We start from the raw sequence: 25437 nt of genomic DNA on the forward strand, positions 1-25437 counted from the left end.
GTGCAGGTAACCCCGTTAACTATAAACCGATAACAATGTAAATTTGTCGCTACCTAATTTGTTTACCAAATTTAAAGACAAATCACTTGGATGCAGTGAACAAAGTCATTAGTGACATAGTTATCGTTATAAATAAACATGCATTGTTATCCTTTTTTCAGATAAGGCCAACCAGCATACGTCCAGTACACATTGGCCAGTCAAATCGCAGACAAACAACCTAAAAAATTTGGATGCATCAATGACGCAATCGGATTCCGGCAGCTTCACAACGTGGAGCAACCTGAAGAAGAGGTCCAGCGATAATCAGTTGAGGAGACTTCCATCTGGGAACAATAACAATTCTGGCGATGACGCCAGTCATTTGGGACTTACCGAGATGGCGGCCAAAAGCCAGAGTTTACCCAATTTGTACAAGCAGAAGATGCGAATGGCAAGAAGTGGACACACCAAGACCCATAGCAATAGTTCGGTAAGTGGCTTGAACAGGTTTACATTATAATGAATAACTATTTTAAATTTATGAATATTCTGGCAATTTTACTTAAATAAAAATTTTAATTGTTAAATTTTAAATTGGAGACAAAAGGCCATTGTTACAATTATTATGAAATATAAACTAAAATATAAACATGCCACATGAAATTTTGACCCTTTATATATTTAAATAACCTCAGAGTTACTTATCAAAACAACAAATTAAACATAGAGGAAAGTTATAAATCGATTCTGAAAATTCTTAAAAGTGATATATGATTTTGTTCAAAGATAGATACATAATAATTATTTAAGATAGGAAATGATACCCAAGTCTCAATTAGCTAGTTTCATACTAAGCTGTGCGAAATTCAAAACAAGAAACTGCTACAAATTAAATTTAATAAATTATGTGATTTATAATTCATTGTCAGAACAAATGATTTATTATAAATAAATATTATCTTTCTGGGATGAGATGGAACAAATTCTTGTGAAGGTTGAAAAAAGATTTCTTATCAAAAATGTAATAAAAAATTGTGAAACAAAAGCGAATATACACATATTAGTTTAAAATCATTTATGGAGTTATACTCATAAATACCAATTCTTTTTAAAATAATGAAAATGAGTCATAGTACAATATATAGAATATATCATTAAACAAAAATGTTATAGACAATACTATTTAACAGTTTTTAATATTATTAATATTCCAAGTATTTTAAAATGCATTTGGAATTTCTTTTATTTTATGTGTGACAAATGAATATAATCCAACAGTTATTTATTAAGATTATACTTAATTTTCTATTTTAATACCTCCATGATCTAACTTTTTAATTTTACAATTATTCATAAATCAAATTTCTGATCAGTCTGAAAACAAACAATACTAAATACGATCTACGACATATATTTTGAAACCAAAAATAAATAAATATGGTGCTCATATTTTCAAAAGAGTGAAATTAAATTTTGAAAATATACGTAAAATTAAATACTTATTGTTTAAAGAAACTAAATCGTAAATACCATATCATATTATAACAAAATTAGTATACTAATAGGAAAATTAAATAGAATTTTAGCCTTATGACAAAATAGCGTAGACATAATTATAACGTAATTAATTTAAAGGCCAATTTCATGGTCGACACTTTCTCCATATACCGTGTGTTATATCAATTTCCTTATTGTTTTAGCATTTGTTATTAAAAATATGAAAATAATTACACTGATTAATTTAAAATATCTTTATTAATTGGTCATAAAGTACATTTAATTACTAGTCAATTTCAGTCATAAATAGAAAGGCATATTGGTGGTGGATCATAAATTACCGCTTTGTTTGGTTCACATTCACATTGAGGATTTCTTACTTGCCCAAATGGACACGGCTCATAATCTTCAACAACTGTAACAGAATAGGATGGTGCTGATGAGACTTAAAATAATAAATTATTAATGATGATATTTTAATAAATAAAAAAAATACTCACACAATGGTATTGATAAAACTTCCAGAACAACAATTGCATATAATAATATAAAAGTGACCAGTTTCATGACTGTAGTTACTGTGACTGTTCAAACAATTCTGTTTATATACTAAACCTGCGACTTATTTCGCCAGATAACCTTTGACGCGCTCTGTTATTATAGGGATACTCTCTAACTATGACCCGCTTTAATAAAATTATATTAATTACAATGTTGACGATATTTTAATAGATACACTTTGTTTAATTTTTGTTCAGTGGGTGGGCGACTACATTTAAACAATGAGCGTGTGCTACTGTAATTATTACTGACAAATAAAATTTAAATCCTATTTTGTCTAGTCACTTCAATGATTAATAAGTAAATGGTGGTATTTAATTTAAAAATATAGTGTGTTAAATGTATTATGCTTTCAAGAAAAAAAATCATAAGGAATCCATAATTTTTGATAATAATACATTTTTTACACAAATTTGGACTAAATACATTCTAAAAATAATCCTTAGTTTTACATATTTCTATATTCAAAAATTCTAATTTTAAGAATCTAATGTTAAAAATTAGCAGGTGTTTCCGAGTGTTTTTAGGAACTAGTTGCATATTAAATATCCAAAAGTTTTACTTATTCCATAACATAATTACAGTAGAGAGGAACTACGCTCTATTTTAAAATTGGTTCCAAACATCTAATCTAAAAATAAATACATTTTAACACAATAATATTTTCTATTTTTAACTTGATCACTCCCAGTATTTTACTTTGTGTCACACATTCAGCGTGTACATTGTGGTTTTGTGAACGATATTGTGGTATAATTTTTAGTCATATGGGAAATATATTATTTATATAAAAGGAGATTTCATGTGGAAATTGACAGACCACACATACGTACATTTAAATTAGAATGTAAGACCTAATGTAGTTCTAAAATATTCCCGACCAAAATGCAGTACTTGAGTAAATTAATTATATCTGTAAGTCAAAAGTTCTATTTAATTAAAAATCCATTTTTACATTTTATTTTCTATTTCAGACGGAACAATGTACAATAAAAAGGAAACCAGTGAAGGTATTCGACATTCAACATCAGATCAATAGCGACAGTGTGAGTCTATCAGACATGGCAACTTCAGTTGATGCTAGTTCAAGTGAAAATGTAAACAATAGACCACACAATTTCAATTTGGTCAAATTGTTCATGAAACAAAAAAGTATGAGCACTGAAGGAATGTCGACAACCTTAGATCAACTATCATCTACAGAAAATTGGCCAGCTAGTCAGTCTGGAGAAAGTAACTCTTCAGATTCAAAGGCACTTGATCACAAGAATCTTGAAATGAGTACTGATCAAAGGACGAACGAAAGTAGCGTAAGAACATACGATTTAATAGCTGAAGAACCTGAGGATGAATCAAAAAGTGAGTCTATTGAACAACTCTCAGACAGTATAAGCAAACTAGATCTAAGGACTAGTTCCGAACCCAGACATAACGTGAATAACAACAACAGCTTTGGATCTGATGTTAGACCAAAGGCTCCTTCACCACAAAGAATCCTTACTGGTCTCACTAAGCACGAGCTAATGAACAGAAGTATTCAAACGTCACACTTTTCCGAGGTAGCAAACTTAAAAACCAAGCCTCATCCCTTGAAAGTCAAACCTGAAATAAAGGTAGTGGAGCCATCTTTCCTGAGTAAATTGAAAAAAGAAGGGGAAGTAGAGAAGCCAGTTTACATATTGTACCCGAACTACGTTTTACCTAACCTGGACTTCTTGAACGAGAAGAGAGAAGACATATCTAAAGTTTTGTTGGTACCCCAGAGAGCACCAAAAGTTGTGTCAGCAAGTAAATCTAGGCCATTCAGTTGTAATGATTTAGAATCATTGAAACGAAAGGGTTTCGGTCATGTAAAAGATTGGGATTCACTAAACTTCCTTTTGCCTCAAGAATACAAGAAAATTTTATCGGAAGTGCCAGAAATTTCCGAACATATTAAAGTCAACCACAAGGAAAATCCCACATTCATGCGACAAAAGTTCAGGCAAAGACCGGTTAGCTGCGATGTAAATTCCTTAAATCAAAACAATACTTCTTCCAGTTCAAGTACAGCTACTCAACCCAGTTCCGGTTATAGGGGTTCTTCGACCATCTTGACTGATTCTCAAGGAAGTCCTGCCCCAACAACAAATTTAAATCCATTATTCGTGTATAGATACGATAGTGTGACAAGTTCTGAGGCCAGTTTGATGACGAGTGAAAGACAAAGGAGTACCACAACAACTGCGGCACCACCCCTACCTGTCAGATGCGTCAGCTTGCCGCACGGTATGTTACAAATTTTAATTGTTGTGTAGTTGAAATTATTTTCTATATTTTTATATTTTTTGTAGGTGATAGCGTTCCACCAAGACCCCCATTACCCAGAAGCATTCTTCGCAAGGGTTCTGATGTAATTAAACGCTATAGCATGTATGAAACCAGTGAAGAGGAAAACGTTGAAGACAATACATATAAAAGGAAATCTCTTCAAGAACCATATTACTTGCAAAGAAATAAACGTTTTTCTGAAACAGAAGATGAAGGTGTGGATGCAGGCACTTCAAGTAGTAGCTTAGATGAACATCCAGAAGCTATTCCTCATCATAAAACCGATTTTCTGTTGTCAAATATTAGTAGTGAAGAACTCGCTCAATTCGAAGAATTCTTGAAAATAAGCGGCATTTCTACGTCAGACCATGAAGAGCACACAGAAGAAAGTCTGCTTCAATTAAGATCATATGTAAGCAAATTTCTATCATTAAAAATCAACCAGGATGGATCAGATCATTTCGGGGGCAAGAAGTCCGTCAGTTTCGCCGAGAAAGTTAACGTATTACCTAAACACCTAGAATCAAAACATTTTTACCCTCCCAACAATTCTCCCAATGTTTCTGCCTTTTTGCATCAAAAGAATTATTACGTAAGTATAACAAAAATTAATTAATTGATAATAATGTAACGAAAATCTTAAAAAACTATTTCAGTCTAAAAATCTTGCTGATATGCCTATTTGTGAAGAAAGTGAAGGCAGCCCAAATTATTCTAGTCCTCAAACTACCCCAGTCCATTTGGCTAAAATTGGCCCACACAATAGTCTTGTACAAAAGAGTTCCCTGATAGGGGCCGTAACTGACGCAGTAGAGCAACTAATGCATCACTTTTCACCTGCTTCGAATCAACAGGAATTAAACGCATTAGGAGATTCATCAATGAATCCGGCTTGTGCTAAATTGGCTTTGACTACTTTGTGTCCGGCATTGTACGCAGTATTAAGCGACGGTCTCAAACCCAGTTTGGAAACTAGCTTTGGTGCTATCAATAATTCCGTCTGGCAAGTAGTTGAAGCTTCGGCTCAACAAGGCCCGCTGACTAAAGCTTTAAATGATTTGGTAATGCGCATCAACAGCGAAGACATTATTACCGAAGGTCTAGTCAAGTTCAATGCGTTCGTTTTCGGACTACTTAATGTCAGGTCACTGGATGCCTGGACCAGTTACCTGAGAACAAGGGAAAGTGTGCTAAGGAAGCATTACACTGGAGATTCATTACTACTGATGTCTCATACTGGGGGACCAAACATTAGATCTCTTTTAGACAATATGATTGCTGCACTTAGACCACTAGCATTCTTGCCATTCCAATTGGATTTACTTTACGAGTACAGGGAATTGCACATGAGCTTTAAAAGGATGGATTCCTATCATCAACCAGTGAGTCCTACTCATAAGGTAAGTAAAGATTTTGTATATATATTACGTTAGTTAATTGTTATTTTTCCCAGCATTCACCTTCACCAAATTTCAAACAATTCAACTCGGCTAAACTTGGATTATCATCTCACAGTAACAGATCAAACTCAGATACAGATGAAATTTCGGCAGCTACAACTGTGAGAAATTATCAGCTGTATGATGAAGTTATGCCAGATCTGGTAAATTCGTCCTGCAAAGTAAAATGCCGAGGAGAGAAAGAACGACCAAGGTCATGTGTAGAACCTGGAGTTCTGTCACAGCCCAGTTTTAAATTAGGAGAAGACGTTACCAGCGTAGATAAAAAGCGGTGGTCGGGAATCGCCTTGAATTCAAAACTATATCAAGCTTATGATAGGTTAGCAAAGGAAGAGGAGGAATATACGGACAGCTTGGAAACACCATGCTCGTCAGGAGACGCCAAACCAGAGGATAAAAAGTTAACGCTTGTAATGCAAGAAGAACAACCCGAATCGCTCGATTCCAACTTCTCAGATGAAAAACCGTTGAACGGTAAACGTTTTAAGAAGTTACAACAAAAATGGGAAATGCTGAGCGGCAAGGACTCTCAAGAATCACCTCCTTTGTCACCTACAAGCACTCCAAACAAATCGAAAATACCCAGGTTGATACCCTCTCCCGTAAAATCGGGAATTCCCGTACTTATGTCCAATATGAAGAATGTAAAAAAAGTAGTCACACCACCAGGTCCTGGAAAATCAATACCCGCCCCATCCAAGATTAGTGTTAAGAATTCGCCTGCAAAGAAAATCGGTCCAAGGTAAATAGTATTGATAAGAATTAACATATTTATATTACACATTAAGTTTTAATCTGAACAAATATTATTTTTATACTTGATTAACATAAATCGAAAATTAATATTATTTACAGATGATGATGCAGTTATTTTCGTAATTTTAAGCAGTAAGTTCATTATAATGAAAAAATGAAACAATGCATGTTTCTATGTTTGCAATTTTCGCTATAATTCTTACACAGCTTTCAATTAATAAATTTATATTTGAAACCAATATTACAAAAAAATTTAATATAATATACTATACCTTGCTTTAAATAACCATTTTGGCCTTCCGATATAAAATCTCTAGCGAATTTTGCAATACAAGTATTTTTCTTCGGCTGCCGCAATTATTTTTAATTACCATTTAAATATTCCTTAAAATATAATCCTTTATATTTCAGAACTAGCAGAGTTGATCAGTTGGATAACCCTCAAGACACCCCAAGGAATGTATCAAGACCTAGCAGTTTACCGTATAAGGTAACGACGCCAAATGGAAAAAATACAAAGGTTACACCTCCAAGAAGGGCAGCCTCAAGTTCATTAAATCGAAAACCAGTTACCCGAACTACTACACCAAAGTACGTATTATTGTTGTTGATTGTTGATTCTGTTACAAATCGAACATTTGTTATATTTAAATATTTTATTCTTGCAGAGTGGTAAGGACATTGTCACATAGATTGCCCTCAGAGAGTGGACACTTATCATTCAATGAGGGAGAAAAGCTCAAAGTTGTTTTAGAAGTAGATGAAAAATGGTTGTTATGTTGCAGGGGTACACAAAAGGGTTTAGTACCTAAGTCAGCTGTAATAGCTGACTCGGGTAGATTCTGAATTTTATTTACGAGAATGTAAATATAACCAAAATGCTTTTGAATTGTAAATTTTTATACAGACTGGACTTGTGATGTATTAAATATTTAAATAGGGTGTATTTTTAAACTCTGCTAGTTTGGAGTAATATTGTTATATGAGTATTACCAATTGTTGCTGCTTATTATTGTTGTGAGCATGTTGATATTTATTTTATTGATATTATCGAATTTTATTTATAAAGTTATACAACTTTTTAATTTTTAAATCTGCTTTTGAACGAAAATATTATCTACTACATTAAAAGTACTTAAATAGTCAAATATTTAGCTTGCTTTAATTTTTCTTGTATGATACAATACTATATTTTTGTTCACATTATGTCAAACTCTATTTTTTTAGTTTCTCTTACAAACTGAAAAAACATAGTTTGCCATAATTGGCACACTATAACAGATTTACACAAAAAATTACTAACATATCACCTGACTCTTTTACTTCGAATCGGTGGTTGGGTTCTTTTCTTTTAACGATTTAATTTATTTGTATCAGTTGACGAATACATTACTAACAAACCTCTCCAATACATTCCAATCCAAACAAATTAATTCGGTATTTGTATTCGATTTTACTTTTGATGCTGAAACCCGTTTTAACAACCCTTCCCTTTATCCATTCCCGTGCATGTTAACAAACCGAGCAGCATCTTAAGTGAACAATTGATACGAGTAAAATAAATCTTGATTTCTCACTGATGTCTTGTACTTACCTCAGTATAAGTCAGACTGTGTAGAAAGCACGTTTTATTTGAAAGGTATGTTCAGGGATAGAACGAATATATGATTTCATTTGTAGCACAAGAGCATACAAGTGGCCAGAGTATTATAAATACCCTGTGGATCCAACCAGTGCTCGAATAATTTAACTAACATTTCTCTTCCTACTAATATTTCTTGCTTAACATTTCCTTTGCGTAGATTTGTTGTGGTGTATTGATATTATCGAATGTATATTGTTCGAATGTGATACATAGATTTTTTTATTAAAGCTTCTTGTAATTTTCGTAGCTGTATGTATATTAGTCTAATCTAGAACATTTAAATAATCAACAGCATCAAATAATAATAAAAATGTGTAAAGATACCAAAAAATGTATGACCGAGGCCTTTGTAATAGTTTATTGTAAATCAATAAGTTAAACATTTAACTAATAATTACTTATTTACAGTACTATTCATTAAGTTAATTTATGTGTATATATTGAATCGATTGTGATGTATATATTACCAAAGTTCGATCGAACGAATTCCGATATTCCAATGAATTATTTACTGTTGGAAGCAATTTTACATTTATTATTGTTTCGTCATTAGGTGCCATAAACACCCTCGTCATTATTTAAGTTATGTATAAATCTATATATTAGGTTTAGGATAATAATAGAAAATAGAAAAGTGTAATTCACTCGTAATAAAAATTATAACGATAAAATAACAGTGACTTTTATTTATTTTTCCTTTACTCAATATAATGTTTGTTTTGTTTTTTCAAAATGTAAGATAAAATGATAAAGTAAGTTCGCAAAAACTAAAATTAGTATTTTAAACCAGTTCTTACCAACAAAAACGGGTTTAAATCAGTCTCGTTAGGTACAGAGATTTATTTATTAAGTGTTTTTTATATGGTTGTTGATATTAATTAAACTAACAAATTCGGATATATAATACAAATTAGGCAATTACTACAGGGATAAGGAAAACAGGTGGTATAGTATAATAATTTATTAAGTATACGTAATTATATAACACATTTAACTACCTATTATAATGAAGGTAGGCAGTACGGAAAAGTGATTAAAAAGCAAAAAAGAGAGACAATATATATATTAATGTAACACAGGAAAACACTGACTGAAGAAAGTTTTAAATAAATCATTATGGAGTTTCTTCGTCTAAGGATGAAAATACATAAAGGGGAATAATAGAACAGCAATTTTAATTGTAACGTACTAATCGTATAGGTCTCTTGACACTTAATTTAACCATGATATTTCAGAACTGAGAAGTTGAACTATGATAAATTATTTTTTAATGGTGAATCTTGCAATTTTGAAGCAACAAATTACACTTTAGCATTCAGGTAATGTTTAGCCATGAGAGGCTAGTCAATAAAGCTTTGTTCAACACATGCTTTTACCCTTTTCTCATATTCTCTTCTATTTTCTTTGTATAACTGGGCCGCCATTGAATTCGCAGGTGAGTTTGGATTTGGATCACTCAATAAAGACTGAAACAAACACAAATACATCAAGGTTATCTTAATAAAAAACAAAAGAATTTATTTTTATTAATTTCATCTTTGATTTCACTCGCTAGAAGGGACGCATATACATTTACTTGAAATTATGACTCACTGGAATTCCCGAAAATCGATAGAACACGTCATTTTATTTATATTAAAAATTGTATTAATAATTCTTATGTTTTCTTTGTCAAAAAAGTAATAGAGTAAAATTTTATTTTATTTTTTTAATAAAAGATAATAATTTAAGCTAACAATACTTAATGTTTTATTGAATTGTATATTTTAAAATGTACATTTAATAGTTTCTTGTTTTTACATCTATATAAAAACAAAAAAAAAATACTAGAATGTTTATAAAATTTTTCTTTAATAATATTATATGTTTAAAAAATTAAAAAATATTATTTCTTGTTTCTATAACAACTAACAAGAATTTAAAAATTCATTTAACTCAACTGTATCATATGTTTGATCTGAATAAATTCAGACTTCAATATTTTGAAAACTCTGTATGTATTAATGTGGTCACAAACTGTAATTTAAAAAATTAGCAATTTAAGCATACTTTTTTTATCATTACATGAATTTTGAATGATAACAGATGTGTGTTAATGATCAATTTTGCTTATTATCTATAGAAATATTGACGTCAGATATAGATAATTCACAACATTAAAAAAAAAAACAATAATAAAATTAGAAAGAAAATGGTTTAATTGCATATTTAATAACGTAATTATAAAACTAAATCGTGTGAGCGTAAATATCATTAAAACACACATTGAATCCAAATAAATACTATATAAACCAAATTCCCATAAACTATGATTATTAATAAAAATATACCAATTATCAATCAATAAATTAACCTGTAACTATATAAGGTCAATTAATAATTATGAGATATTCTTACAGGTCATTCATCCAATATTTTTTTAAAGAAATATTTCTAAAGTTATCTCTTTTAACAAAGTATTCAGAATTCAGAATTTTGTTTTAGTAACTTTAGACAGTCAATATCGAAACATTCAATTTAATATTTATTGTCTTCATTAATATTTTTTGACTACAGCTCAACTCTGTAACATTTTTAAACTGACCCTTTGTCCACTGATGATAATTTTGCATTAAATTCATTATTATCAGATTATCCTAATATTATTAGCACAATGAAAATTTTAAGGTGAAGGTTATGCCTTCTAGTCAATGACCTACTTACTTGAATAGAAGTTAAAATCGCGGATACGTCGTATGTAGGACTCCACCTGTTCTGTAGAATGTCTAAACAGATACCACCATCCGCATACACATTGGGATGGAACATATGACTAACAAATCGAACTGTGGGAGGTTTATTAGGATATTCTTCTGTGAATTCAATAGTTAATTTAAATGTGCCATCTTCAAATGGAGTATCATGAGGTCCAAATATAACGGCATTCCAGATCATAATATTATTATCAGTTGGGGCTCCACTAACACCAGTGGGTGGATCTTCTTGTAACCTACAAAAAAACGGGATCGTTTGTAATCAGATTCGCGTTTAAGGTCTCGTATTTTTGTTCACGGACAAAGTACAATAAAACGAAATTACTTAAAAGAGTGTTACGAACCGTTTGAAATCTCTCATAAGGCGTCGTCGTGCTGGTGTAGACATTTTACAATAAGAATAATGTTAGTCTAATCTAAATTGATTTCAAAGCGTAGCAGATTTACGAAAACACAAGAATTTACTATTATCCTTTAATTTATTCAACGTCCGATATACACAATAGAAAATGTACTTGCATGACATACGATTGCAGACGACTAATAAACAAAAATAGCACTAGATTCTGAATGATGAATAGGTTATTTCAATAGGGATTTTTTTGCAATAGCACTAAAGATTGGCTGCGAATCCCCAATAATCTTTTGTTAAGTCAATGAGACAGATTGCAGGAATCTTTATATCTTACGTGTAAGTCTATGGTTTAGCTACTCTTCTATAGATGGCGATTGAGTATTACATTTTCAAATAGTTTTTTGTACGTGTCGAAGTGCCTATTAATATCTATATACTTACTTACAGTATTTAGCGATTGGCAACCACTCTCATTTTTGCAACCCGCGGCACGTTTTGTAAATGAGAGTATTATATGGGATAATTATGGGAAAATTATGGACAAATGCGACCCGCTCTTTCTTCACTTTGTCACTATGAGGCCTTACCGCCGAAAGGTTGCCGACCCCTATTGAAAAGTAATTGACAAATTTTCAAAATCTAGTACAATTAGAGTACAAGTGTTTTGTGAAATTAATTAACTGAATGCAAATACGACAGTATATAAAATTAAATCTTTGTACAATCATTAAATTTTTAAGTAAACTTACATTATCAATATTATGTTAAATTATCTTTCGCCATGTGTATTGATTAGTATTACGCTCTTAATAATAGCAAACAATATTTTCCAGGCAATGATATACAATGTAATCTCTTGCATAAATTAAACAAAATTAAAATAAACAATTAAATAAAAAAACGGGTTATTGACTGCTACATTTATCCAGTCAGGAATTGGTCGGTTCTCTTTTGCTCCAGCTTCCTCTCCTTAGTATATTCAAGTGAAATAACGAAATTCTGCACTAACTAATTAGTGATATTATTAAACAAAGGATATTGAAATCGTCTTCTTGTTCTAAAACCAGCTTCATGCAAGCTTCTTCTGTTGTTTACACTCATGTCTGCACGAAGCCTGAATGTAGAGGATGTGTGATTTTGTTTAACAGAATTAATCAGAAACGGTCCTGCCTTGTGGTCATAATTCATTGTCGACCATCACAATGTCGTTCATATATTGATATTACCAGTTTGCCAATAACAATTCTTGTCTTACCACAGCGTGTGTGACGTTATACATATGGATATAATTATAAAGGAAAAATATTCAAAATAAAAGAGTGTTATTTGAAATATTTTGCGTTGTTAAACAAGAGATAAATTAAGAGTGAACTAAATATATCTATTAAATATATAAATAGTAAAATAAATTTATAACAGTTATGGTCTAGAGCTGCATATATTCAAATAACATTACAGGTCAAAATTGAATCTATTTAATATATGAAATCAAATTATCCACTACAAAAATCGAGGAGTGTGTTTTCTTTCTTCTTTGATAAATTGATAAATAAATATCATACATCATTTAAATTTTTTATTTTAGTGAAACTCTTGAATTGCTTTAAATTTAAACACAATGACCGAAAAATATGAACATGAATGACTTTATTGTAGATACATTATTTATAAAACAGGTCATGTTCGCAATGACACATTTAAAGGCATAATTCAAATTACAACTCGATACAACTAGGAAGCTGCATGCATATGTTCAGATATGATGTAATCGTTTTTCTTAATGACTATCCCAGTCTAAATTTCTTACGCTAGTAGGTCAAAACTTATTGACGATGTAACGATATTAGTATCTACAAATAAAAAAATCTTAATAGCTATTTTTATTTTACTCAATAACATTTATAAAAATATTGTTATTATTATTATTAAGGTTTTTTATTTTTGGTAATTCTTTTACCAAAATATCTATTAATTAATTATTCTAATAAATATTAATTTTAATTTAAAATTGACTTAAGAACTTGCTTAATTTTATTTGGTAAGAGTTTCAAATTGATCTAATCTAATAAGACACAATATTGAAATGAAAAAATATATTGAGTATCTACTAAAATTAATCTACTAAAAAGATGAATAAAAAGTCTCTTTTTGTATATCTAATTTCAGAGTACAGCTTCAGAAACAAATTTCGTCTGTCACTGTTGATTGCATTAAAAGCATTCTTAAATGATAAATAGAGCCACATGGTTTGCAGGACTGTTTCGAGTTGGGACAAGTGTTTTACTATTAACTTACATCACTTTATGGTATAAATTATTAACCTAGTGACTTACAATAGTTCATATTAATAGTATGCATAATGATAATATCAGAGTATATTTAGAATCCACCATGTGTTGAAAATTTTATTCACTTGATTAATTTCAAGTTGCATAATCGATTATTCTGTTTGGTAGTTCGGGTATTGGAACTTATTGTAACAATTTATAGCTTATTTATATTGATTATAGACAATTAAATAAATTAACGCAATAATTTAGATGGTGCCAAATTATTTAAAATACATATTATTGGTCCACGATGTGTGGAATAAAATTTACAATCTCATGTACATACTTAAAATATAATTTGAAGTATTTAAAAACCTAAATGATAATATCATATTAATAAAATAAAGTTATTCTAAAGAGAATTAATAATATTGAAACATAATATAATACAACAAAATTTTCATAAGTAGCTTAATAGTCTTTATTGATGCAAAATAAACAAAGGCAATGCTCTATTTTATAATTATGCTGGTTGTGTTCAATTAATTAAATATTCTGAGAAGGCGATTCCGTATTTGTGCAGGTTTTAATAAGTGTATTGCACGAGATGTTCACTATTATGTACAGCTATAATTTTACAACAAACATAAATTCGAATGCAAGTTTATCTTATTTGATATTATTTTTGATAACAGATTTAATTAGTCTAAGAATTATATATATTATTTATTAATAAAGTTAGAATATTTTTTAAATTGTTGTAACAGATTTTTTATTGAATTTATTTATAATATATTTGTAAGATAATCTATATAAATTGAAATGTATGGTTCAAGTTTTATGGAGATAAATGATTATTAAATTTTGTCAGTACATAGTTACAAATTTGTATGCTAAATAGATTCGCCATTTAATAACATGCCAATATAAAATTTGGCGAATGCGCTGATGCAAAAAATTATAATTTAAAATTTGACTTATTTGCTTATTCAAGTTTTGCATTTTATTTAAAAATACAGTCTTTTTTTTCAAATTATGAAACACTATTGACTCAGTAGTTATTACAAGATTTTCTTCTATAAAACTTGATTTCATATTTTTTGTCTAAAATACTATTATATGTTTGTAAGTATTGTTTTTTAATTATTATTAAATATTAATAAACTAGCACATAAGAAAACAAATATGTTTAAAACATTTTTTTTACGATGAAAATAAAATTTGGAGAAGGTATGAGTTGAAATATGCTAATACTAATAGTTGACGCAGGAAAAAAATAAATCAGTAGTTTTATAGAATCTGAAATAGAAATAAAATTAGTATCACTCAGAACTTGTAATATTTAGTTATTAGATATATTCGTAAATTTTAACAGTAACCTTTATTAGTAACTTAAAACTAAGGATGTTTAGTTTAGTACGTCAAATAGAATTTTTCATAATATGATAATGTTTAAAACATTACAAATTTCATTCAAAACTCATACTCAGAATTAACGGATCAAATACATTTTTAGTCATTTTAAAATAGAATTGTCGTCGTGCTTTCTTGGGTAAGCACTTTTGCAGATACGTATACGAATTAAATATTGAGGAATAAAACAAATGTGCTGAGGGGGCGACAGACATACGCATACTAATTAATTAATTTGTGATATGTGCTATCCCCGCCAAATAGTCTTGTAGATAAATAGATGTGCTAACACCAGGAAGTTAATAGTGCGTGCCCTGGAACGGGGCATTCGGGACCCTACAAGGTGTGTATCTTGCTTGTGATCATTCTGTTGTGTTTAAGTGACATGTGGACTATACTTATTTATTAGTGGAAACGGGATTAAGTGGTGACCATTTATCTCTAACGCGCTTTACTTTGCGATAAATTTATTAAACTGCGGCTCATGAAAAAACATTAAAAAGTGGAAATATTTTATCAAATTGTATTTAAATTAATTCAATTATTAATATGGTTAAATAATAATTGCAAAATGTCTTTTTTCGTTTATAGTCATTAAACATAAATATATTTTCTAATATAATTAATCTAAATTCACAAAAAAAATAACGTTTGTAATGGAACCTTATTTATAAAAGACATTTTGCATTTAGTATTATTTGAACAAAAATTTTCTATTATTATTTTATCCAGGCTAATAATATTTTTCATGAAATACACATACCCACACAAATTTTACATTGTCTGTAAATCTGTTACGTTATAATTGTAATGAAAATTCATAATTTTTTTAGCTGATCAATTAACTGTAAGATATCTGTTATACAAAAATAATCCATTATATTAGATCGGGAATGATATTTATATGAATTTCTTTAGATGATCAATTTTGTATAAGATGGTGGTAATAAGAAAATATTATTTTTAAAATTTAAGCACCAACCAGTGCCCATTATCGTCTAGTTTCTGTTTTAAAATATTTTAAACATTTATATTAAATTAAAACATTTCCTTCAGAAGTAATCCAGATCGGAATATTTTTATGAAAATGTTTGACATTTTTATTTATAATTACTGCAACTGGAATATTCAAAATACTAAGATTAATGTAAATGGGTTCAATTCGATCAGTTAATATAAATTTCTTCTTTAAAAAAGTAAACTGCGTGCCATTGTCATTTCTATTTAACACATTGAATTGATTTATGGCTAAAATATAAACGACATCATGGTACGTAATGTTTAATTTAAATGCTTATATTTAGGCCATATTAATTCGCTTGTCCTAGAGTTGTTCAATCAACTATTAATGGTCGATATTAACTGCCTAAAATGCGTTAGAGTTAAAAATAATGGTCAAGTAAAAATAACACAATTATTAAACCAGATTCTCTTAATCATCCTAATTAAAGGTCAATGGTTTTTGATTTTGTTTATTTTATAAGCCTTATAATTATTATGAATTATGAAAAATGATCATTTGATTATGAACTTAATAATAATAATAAATTGTTAATTATAATTAATAAATATTTATAATTACAGAATGCATTATAATAAAGTCCTGTGGGTGGCGCTTATTGCGCTCACCTTCTTGGGGACAACGGCTGAAGCCCGTACCAGAAGAAGCAAATTGAAAAAGCAGAGACCTCAAGCTGACACACCTGAAGGGGGCATACAAAACCAACAACCTGAAGGTGATGATTATCCAACGGATTATGAATACAATGAATACACTGAATACGACGACAACAGAAGACGTAAGTATAACCCCTTGAATTTGTGTTAGTGTATTCACCAAAATTTTCACACATTAATATATTATTTTTTACAGCTGGTGGATCCATTACAACACCACAGCCACCAGATGAAAGACCAGACACAACAGAAATATATGTTCAGCCAGATGACGAATTACCTACTCCAGAACCTACGGCTAACATTGATCTTCATATTATTCCTCCCACACCAGCCCCAAGCTGTAGACAAGATGGAAGAATATATCAGGACAAAGAAAAATGGAGAGTAGGAGAGTGCTCAAATTGCACCTGTGTCAGGGGTAAAATTCAATGCAAAACCGACGATGAATGTCTAAGAGCCACAGCACCAGTAATACCGCCCGCATATGAAACTATTCCCATTCCTGGTTAATATCTTTAAAATTAAGTTAAATACATTCAATAAATAAATTATTATTGTAGGAGAGCGTGGACAAACTGGCTACCCAGGTGAAGCAGGACGCCCAGGAGAGGCAGGTTTACCTGGTACCCCCGGAAATCCCGGCATTCCCGGCCCTCCAGGACCACCAGGACCAGCTCCTGATTTATCTGCTTATTATCAGCAATTAGCTTTATCGCAAGCTAGTGGCGATAAAGGACCTTCATTTCCGGAACCGTTCCAATATTTGCAGGCCCAGACTGGACCAGTTGGTGCCCGTGGGCCACCTGGCCCCCCCGGACCACCCGGCCCTCAAGGTTTTCAAGGATCCCGTGGTGACACCGGAGAACCCGGACAGCCAGGTCCCCCAGGTCCTGTAGGACCCAGAGGACTTCCGGGACCACAAGGAAAAGATGTAATAACATTTAATTTTGTTTCTCTTACAACAAACCTAACATAATATTTTTAGGGACAACATGGTGAAGACGGAGAAATGGGTCAACCAGGGGCTGCTGGACCTCCAGGTCCTAGAGGTTTGCCAGGAATGCCAGGTTTACCAGGTGTAAAAGGACATAGAGGTTTCCAAGGGTTGGACGGAGCTAAGGGAGAACAAGGTGCACAGGGTGAAAAAGGATCGCAAGGTAGTCCAGGACCAATGGGGCCAATTGGTCCAGTTGGACCTGCAGGACCACGAGGAGAAAGAGGCAGAGAAGGACCCCCTGGTCCCCCAGGATTAAGAGGATTGGATGGAATTGCTGGACCACCTGGATTACCAGTAAGTTTTATTCATTTAATTTCTGTTGTCAGACATCTAGAATTATGTCAATGCATATTTGAATTTTATATTCTAATTCAAATGATCAAACTTAACACTAATTTTATCAGATTATAAAATAAAGTTTCTTTTTAGGGAGCAATTGGAAAACCCGGACCTCCAGGTTTTCCCGGAAGCCCCGGTGCTAAAGGAGATCAGGGTTCTCAAGGCCCCAAAGGTAGTCAAGGATTGCAAGGACCAAGAGGTATTAAACTGTAATTAATATTATGAGTGTATGTATTTATTTGTGTGTGTATGTTGTTTAGGTGAAAGTGGAAGGCCCGGACAACCAGGAGAATCTGGACCCCCTGGCCCACCAGGAAAAGATGGATATCCAGGAGAAAAAGGAAACATTGGATCACCAGGAATTTCGGGCCCTCCCGGTTTCCCTGGTGCTAGAGGACCACCTGGTTTGGCAGGAAGTCCTGGACAACCAGGAGCTAAAGGAAATATTGTAAATATAAATTAATAAAAGATCATATAATTTATAATAACATTGAAATTAAAGGGCGCTCCAGGAGAACGTGGTTATAAAGGAGAAAGTGGTATCAAGGGAGAAGCTGGTGCCCCAGGTCCCAGAGGTTTGCCTGGTGTAGCTGGACCTGAAGGAAAACGAGGCAAGAGAGGTATGAGGGGACCTGCTGGTGCTCAAGGACCGCAAGGAGAACGAGGATTACCAGGTGTGACTGGATTACCGGGTCCTGATGGTGCTCCTGGTCCAAAGGGACAGTCTGGTGATAGAGGTCCGGTAGGCCCAAGTGGACCAAAAGGTTCTCAAGGAGAACCTGGTAGACCGGGACAGACTGGGCTGCAAGGACTGCGAGGTCTAACCGGGCGACCAGGCCTACCAGGAAAACCCGGTGGTCCAGGAGAAAGAGGATTACCTGGGGCTGATGGAAAACCTGGTGAGCCCGGTCCACAAGGATTACAAGGTCTTCCCGGTCCTATGGGTATTCAGGGAGACAAAGGTTTAACAGTAAGTGTAACTGAGCCGACAATATTAAAGTTATATAAAGATCTTTCAATTAAGCAATTAAAATATATGTGGCTTATGTTGATGGCTAAATTTAATCTTTAGGGCGAAGCAGGAAAGGATGGAGAACCTGGTCCTCCAGGCGCACAAGGTCCTAGAGGAGATGCCGGTAAAGATGGACAACCTGGCCCTCAAGGACCACCTGGGCCACCGGGATCTGATGGAGAAAGGGGAGCACCAGGCGTAGCCGGACCTAGAGGATTCCAAGTAAGATTCATGATTATAACCTTATTCACGTAATTATTAGCTGGCACTAATGCATCAAGAAGATCACAATCTGAGTAATTCGGTTGCTGATTGAAAAATGAAATAAGAGTTATAAGTGACATTTATAATATCATTTAACTGAATGTATTAGTCACATGAATAATTGGTTATTGAAATAAATTGCGTATTCCTAACTTTAATATTTACCAAACCTTTACACTTAAAAGGGACTGCCAGGAGCACAAGGAAATCCTGGTGCACCAGGAAAAGACGGTGAACCAGGTGTACAAGGCCCACCTGGTATAGCAGGAAATCCTGGACCTAGAGGAGAACGTGGTCTTCCTGGAGAACGTGGTCTTCAAGGATTGACCGGTTTAACAGGAGTAAAAGGAGCAACAGGTGAACAAGGACCTGATGGGCCACCAGTAAGTTTACACAAATTGTGTAAGTGCAAAAGTTTGAAACATAAAATTATTTTAGGGACCTCAAGGTTTGAGAGGACCTAAAGGTCACAGTGGACCACCAGGTTTAGTAGGTCTTCCTGGGCTGAGAGGACAACCTGGACCACAAGGTGAAAAAGGTGAACGAGGATCTTACGGCCCAATGGGTCCAGAAGGGCCACCGGGAAGGCAAGGTAACTAAATAAAATTTCATTATATAATATAATTTAATAGGTCCTGTTCTAATTAATTTAATTAATTATATATAAAATTTATAGGGGAGAGGGGTCTTCAGGGGCCAATGGGCCCTCCAGGTCCACCTGGCGAACCAGCTGAGAGAGGCGAACAAGGACCGCCAGGTTCTCCAGGAGAACCAGGAGCACCTGGAAGTCCAGGAGAACGTGGTCAAGTAGGCCCTCAAGGTCTGCAAGGTTTTCCCGGCCCACAAGGCCTTGTAGGATTACCTGGTATCAAAGGAGAACGGGGATTAACTGGAATGAAAGGTCAACAAGGAAATCCAGGAGCAATTGGCCGACCAGGTCCTCAAGGACCTCAAGGCCCTATCGGTCTTACTGGAGCTAAAGGCGCCAGAGGTGAAGCTGGACCTAGAGGTGATGCTGGATTAATGGGTCCACCGGGAAGGCCAGGAGAACCAGGAGTTGCGGTACGTAGATTAAATTTAATTGCACAAGTATTTTTAAATTTTATTTTTTCATTATTATATATATTACAAATACAAAATATTTTTAATACACAACATTACAACAAATTGTATAAATCACAACTTGTAGGGACAACCTGGAAGTACCGGACTACCAGGTCCGCAAGGTTTACCAGGAATTAAGGGGGCGCAAGGAGATACTGGCAGAGTAGGATTACCAGGTCCTCAAGGACATCCAGGATTACCTGGACCTGAAGGTGCAAAAGGTGAACGCGGTTCTGAAGGATCACCGGGACCTATTGGTCAACCCGGCCCAATTGGACCACCTGGTGATAGAGGATTACCTGGTTTGCCTGGCCCACCAGGACCAACTGGACTTAGAGGTATAGCGAATTTATAATTCCTTTATAAGCATTCATCACCTAAAAATTTTAGGATTGAGAGGAGCTGTCGGAGAGACTGGAGCTCCAGGAAAACCAGGACCTGAAGGAAAGGCAGGTCCACCTGGATTTACCGGTCCTCCAGGACCACCAGGCCCGAGTGGTGATCAAGGACCAGAAGGACCTTCTGGAAAACCTGGACCACCAGGTATTTCAGGAAGACCAGGAGATAAAGGACCTCAGGGATCCCCAGGTCAACCAGGAAATCCGGGAACTCCAGGATTACCGGTAAGATTGAACATTATCTACGGTATAAATATTACCATATTATGTAACTTAGGGACCACCAGGACCAATTGGACCAGTAGGAATGACTGGAGAACGTGGACCTAGGGGTGAACCTGGACCACAAGGTGTTATAGGAGTGCCTGGAGAACGCGGTAAACAAGGTATCCAAGGTTTGGAAGGAGCTAAAGGAGAACGTGGAGCTGAAGGAATGAAGGGTTCCAAGGGACATCGTGGTTTAATGGGATTACAAGGTTTGCCTGGTATCCAGGGTCCTCCTGGCGAGAAAGGACCAATGGGATTCCAAGGATTACCTGGCAAAGATGGAGAGCCAGGGCCAAGAGGACCACCTGGAAGAGATGGAAGTCCAGGACCTCAGGGTATTCAGGGTAATCCAGGACCACGCGGAGAGACAGGAAACGATGGACATTCTGGACCACCTGGACCTCCAGGTAAACAATTATTTAAAAAGTTGTTTTTTGTGTACACAATACACATTTTATCTTTAGGACCTCCTGGCCCTCCTGGACCACCTGGAGATGGACTTGGTTATGACGCTGCTAGTTTGGCTGCTTTATTATCTCACAGTCAAATTAACAACCAAAAGGGACCTGATTCTTTGGGAGATCAACCTGCTAGAATCTTTGGAAAGGAACTTACCGAAGAAGAAACTAGAGAAATTGTACTTAAGGCTTACGAGCAACTGAAAACAAGCTTTGAAAAGTTCAAAAAACCAAATGGTGAAAAGAAAACACCAGGAAAGACCTGTAGAGATATTCTTGCTGCTTATCCAGAATCTCAGAGCGGTAAGAGTTTTATGTTTTCAAATATGATGTAATTATAATTTTATTTTATTGCTTTAGGTCAATACTGGGTAGATCCAAATGAAGGAGATCCCAGGGATGCCATCTTGGTACATTGTGACATGGAAAAGAAAGCAACTTGTATTATGCCAAAACCAACTAGATCTGAAGAAATCACATACATGGGTCACGATCAGGAAATATGGTTAGGAGAAATCGATAAAGGAGTTAAGGTAATTTTTAAATGTCACTATCATTAAAATATTCAAACATAATTATTTTCCCAGATCAATTACAAAGCAGACAGCACTCAAATTGGATTCCTTCATTTGTTGTCTTCAAAGGCCCAACAAAATGTTACATACCACTGCAGAAATTCTGTAGCTTACTTTGATGTTACGAAACACACTTTCAGAAGAGGTTTGAAATTGATGAGTTGGAATGATATTGAAATAACCCCTAAAGGAAATAAACTTAGATACGAAGCTATTACTGATGATTGCAAGGTAAGATAAATATTGACAATATATGTAAATGGTCTTAAACGCACTTATAATTTTATTGCAGTATCGTCAAGGAACGTGGGCTGAATCAATCTTAACCTACATCACCGATAAGCCTCAAAGATTGCCCATCACTGATATTGCTGTAAGAGACTTCAGTGATCCTAACCATGCCTTCTGGGTGGAAATAGGACCTGTGTGCTTCTATTAGCTAAATTTCTTATTAGCTAAGAAACATTACACTGCCAATGTACATGTGAAAGAAAGTTTATATGTGTGTAATATAAAATATGATACATTCTCTGTTATAAGATTTTTATATGGTGCTATAATAATAAGTGTAAAATAAATTAATCTTAAGTACTTATAAGAATGAGTTTCTTTTATATTTTATTAATATCATCAATGTTACATGTGATCGGAAATAATGCTGAGCAAAACGAATCACCTACACAACTTGGTATTCTGGAGGGTACATAAAAAATGAAAAAACGAAACGTAAATCGTACACATAAAAGTTATATTTTCGTCCCCTTGCGTGTTAACAATGATTTTTTAAATTTAATGTATTTGTAATTCCTGAATGAATATTACAGTTAATATTAATTTAAAGAAAATTAATAAATTGCTTGAATAATTCCATATTACTTATAACTACCAATTAGTATCACCAAATTTGTTCAAAATCTACGAAATCATATCAATTCATAAATCTTAAGAAAAAGAGAAATAAAATCAACATAATGTTCCATTTATTTATTAGTATTATAATTACATGGTAATTAGTTCATCCAAAGCAATGGTCGAGAACTATTCATTGCTGTTTACAATATATATAAAATATAAACTATTTACTTTAAAATCTTTGCTCCCTTATCGTTTTTCCAATAATATCAGTGGTCGATCATCATAATTTCGTGTAGACTTCACGAATACTTTTTGCGTATTCTTTCCAGTAACCGTTCAACGAGAAAATATATAATGAAACTTATATAAATGTTTAAAGAAAGAACATTTGAAATATCGCAAATTTTGATCAGTATCAAATACAACTTCTAAAGAAAGAAACAATATTCGAATGGACTATTAAATATAGCAAATATTCATGAGCATCAAACTCAATTTCCGAAACTTAAAAACTATTTACCCTTTAATATGACTAAAAACAAGATTGAGAATCCAGCTCAAAATTAATTGCATTATACGTGCTACGTTACATCTTACAAGGACTACGTTTACATTATTCGGATTTCGTTTCACGAACAACGCCAACGATTTTATACATATTAAACGTTTACTCACGTTTTATACACAGTCTTCAAAGATCTTTTATTGGAACACTTTTATGTGTGTTTATTAAATGATGTTATATTTTATAGTTAAAACAATAAGAATCGATTAAATGTATATGATGATACATACACACATGATACATTGATACAATTTAAATTTTAACAGTATATACATAATTGTCCTATTCTGAATTGACTTTAGAAGTTGAAATCATCAAAATAGTTCAGACGGAATTTACAAAGGCGTAATCGGCGCAAAAGCTAACCGAACAAGTGCCCTTAAAAATTCTTGGCATTGTTGTTTGTCATCACAGTTTCCAATGATATCAGTTGTCATACTCTAGATGCGTCCATGGACTTGCGTCTCTTACTACTATCTAATCAGCAAGAATACAAATAAAAAATCTTCTCTAAACGTTTTACCTAAAGGAAGAAAATTCGAAAAAACTATTTAGCAACGCAAATTTTTATTAGCATGAAACTCAATTTCCGAAACTGCAAACCTACTGATCCTTTAATATGACTTGCAAGCAAATTGAGCATCCAACTTTGAGAGTCGATTACTTATTTATATTTCTAACAGCTTTGACATGTTCTGCAAGATTAGAAACAAAAAATATTGATTTAATAAATAAATCTTAGTTGATTTGACGACAAAAAATGTCTTACTTAATTTGCGTCTTTAGTTGCCCAGTTAACATATCTCGTTCTGTATCCAATTGAAATCACTTGCAAACATACAATTAATATCATTGTTTAATTGAAAAATAATACTATTATTTATTACCTTTAATGATTTAGTAATTCAATTGTTGGTCATCATATGCTAGATGAGTACCCAATCAACGAGTATATAAATAGAAAATCTTCTCTAAACGTTTCAACTAAAGAAAGAACATTTGAAAAGACTATTTAATATCGCAAATTTAGATGAGCATCTAACTCAGTTTCCGAAACTACAAAACTACTACTACTACTTTAAGATGACTGGGAATCCAGCTCAATATTAAATGCACAATTTGGAATCGCGACTCCACTTATCCAAGTAAAATATTAACTATTTGCAGTGCACCTCTTCAATGTCAGGTCTGACGCACTGCTGCTGCAAAGCTGCCTAGTAGAGCTTAATGGTTCTATGACCAAGACTCCGGGTCAGGACCCAATTGAATGGGGGACTGAAAATCGTTTTCTCTTTACTTATTCAAATAGAGTATTAAATATTTAAAAAATGCCCTTTTAATGGTTAAAACATTGAGGATAGATTACTTCTGTAACTACTTTGGTTGCTTCTGTAAGATAAAAAATATTTCTTCAATAATCAATCAATAAATATTAATTTGTTATATCTAAACCTAATACATTAAATATGTGTCTTTAAAAACCAACATAAAGATTGATTTTACGGTAACAAAACTTGTAATATGTAGAAAAACTCACTTTGCGATGCCAATTGCTCGATTAATTAGTCTTGTTCAGAAACCATCTGAAATCATTCACAAACAATGAATCAAAATCACTGTTTTTCTTGAAAATCAATATTATTGTTTATTACCATGAATGTCCTCTCTCTGTTCCCTTATCGTTTTTCCAATGATACCAATGATTGATAATCATGATATAGATGCGTCCATGGACTTCACGAAAACTTTTTGCGCATCTTTTTCCAGTATCCAATCAGAAAATAAAAAGAGAATCTTGCCTAAATATTTCAATTAAAAAAAGAACATTCAAAAGGACTATAAAATATCGCAAATTTTGAAAAGCAATAAAAGTCAATTTCCGAAATTGCAAAACTACTTATCCTTTAACATAGCTAACAAC

At 33.0% G+C, this 25437-nt stretch overlaps 3 protein-coding genes and 1 long non-coding RNA gene across 9 annotated transcripts in view; 2 read left to right on the forward strand and 2 right to left on the reverse strand.

Moving 5' to 3' along the window:
* LOC109593866 (uncharacterized) overlaps positions 1 to 8885 on the forward strand; it is a 34983-nt gene extending 26098 nt beyond the window's left edge. For 4 of the 5 annotated variants that reach the window (XM_020008992.2, XM_020008993.2, XM_020008994.2 and 1 more), the window contains 7 exons: positions 162 to 472; positions 3015 to 4308; positions 4374 to 4942; positions 5007 to 5750; positions 5804 to 6552; positions 6978 to 7157; positions 7235 to 8885. In XM_020008992.2, coding sequence (XP_019864551.1) covers positions 162 to 472; positions 3015 to 4308; positions 4374 to 4942; positions 5007 to 5750; positions 5804 to 6552; positions 6978 to 7157; positions 7235 to 7412 — 4025 coding nt within the window. In that variant the 3' untranslated portion in view covers positions 7413 to 8885. Of the gene's footprint in view, positions 1 to 161; positions 473 to 3014; positions 4309 to 4373; positions 4943 to 5006; positions 5751 to 5803; positions 6553 to 6665; positions 6699 to 6977; positions 7158 to 7234 lie in introns of those variants that run through there. The other variant, XM_049964141.1, reaches the window with a different exon arrangement.
* LOC126264794 (uncharacterized) lies at positions 1719 to 2241 on the reverse strand. 2 transcript variants are annotated; one of them, XR_007547426.1, is made up of 2 exons: positions 1980 to 2241; positions 1719 to 1894 (listed from the first exon to the last, which is right to left on the reverse strand). It is a non-coding gene; the product is annotated as an uncharacterized LOC126264794 (long non-coding RNA). The 2 variants fall into 2 exon arrangements; XR_007547425.1 differs by having other exon boundaries at positions 1719 to 1924.
* A 272-nt stretch (positions 8886 to 9157) lies between the features above and the next one.
* Positions 9158 to 11541, reverse strand: LOC109609699 (ubiquitin-conjugating enzyme E2-17 kDa). The gene is made up of 3 exons (XM_020026418.2): positions 11309 to 11541; positions 10915 to 11200; positions 9158 to 9677 (listed from the first exon to the last, which is right to left on the reverse strand). The coding sequence occupies exons 1-3, from the start codon at positions 11350 to 11352 to the stop codon at positions 9552 to 9554; spliced, it is 456 nt and encodes a 151-aa protein (XP_019881977.1). The 5' UTR covers positions 11353 to 11541; the 3' UTR covers positions 9158 to 9551.
* Positions 11542 to 15306: 3765 nt separating this feature from the next.
* LOC109593871 (collagen alpha-1(I) chain-like) lies at positions 15307 to 22697 on the forward strand. Its single transcript, XM_020009001.2, has 19 exons — positions 15307 to 15345; positions 16587 to 16801; positions 16876 to 17187; positions 17243 to 17613; positions 17668 to 17973; positions 18109 to 18217; positions 18279 to 18466; positions 18521 to 18988; positions 19091 to 19252; positions 19480 to 19677; positions 19733 to 19886; positions 19971 to 20356; positions 20484 to 20736; positions 20789 to 21021; positions 21074 to 21470; positions 21528 to 21824; positions 21882 to 22054; positions 22109 to 22327; positions 22389 to 22697. Exons 2-19 carry the CDS (start codon positions 16588 to 16590, stop codon positions 22533 to 22535), a joined length of 4587 nt encoding a protein of 1528 aa, XP_019864560.2. The 5' UTR covers positions 15307 to 15345; position 16587; the 3' UTR covers positions 22536 to 22697.
* Positions 22698 to 25437: the final 2740 nt, after the last annotated feature.

The sequence above is a fragment of the Aethina tumida genome, chromosome 3 (assembly GCF_024364675.1).
Source record: "Aethina tumida isolate Nest 87 chromosome 3, icAetTumi1.1, whole genome shotgun sequence".
In the NCBI taxonomy this organism is placed as follows: Eukaryota; Metazoa; Arthropoda; class Insecta; order Coleoptera; family Nitidulidae; genus Aethina; species Aethina tumida.

What these genes read in the sequence shown, in the direction of transcription:
- LOC109609699 (XM_020026418.2), bottom strand. Translation starts at nt 11,352, where the DNA reads ATGTCTACACCAGCACGACGACGCCTTATGAGAGATTTCAAACG. An exon ending in CTTATGAGAGATTTCAAACG is followed by an intron (nt 11,201 to 11,308) that starts GTTCGTAACACT and finishes GTTTTTTTGTAG; the next exon opens with GTTACAAGAAGATCCACCCA. An exon ending in CGATTTTAACTTCTATTCAA is followed by an intron (nt 9,678 to 10,914) that starts GTAAGTAGGTCA and finishes TGTTTGTTTCAG; the next exon opens with TCTTTATTGAGTGATCCAAA.
- LOC109593871 (XM_020009001.2), top strand. Translation starts at nt 16,588, where the DNA reads ATGCATTATAATAAAGTCCTGTGGGTGGCGCTTATTGCGCTCACCTTC. An exon ending in AGGGCCACCGGGAAGGCAAG is followed by an intron (nt 19,887 to 19,970) that starts GTAACTAAATAA and finishes TAAAATTTATAG; the next exon opens with GGGAGAGGGGTCTTCAGGGG. An exon ending in AAATCGATAAAGGAGTTAAG is followed by an intron (nt 22,055 to 22,108) that starts GTAATTTTTAAA and finishes TTATTTTCCCAG; the next exon opens with ATCAATTACAAAGCAGACAG.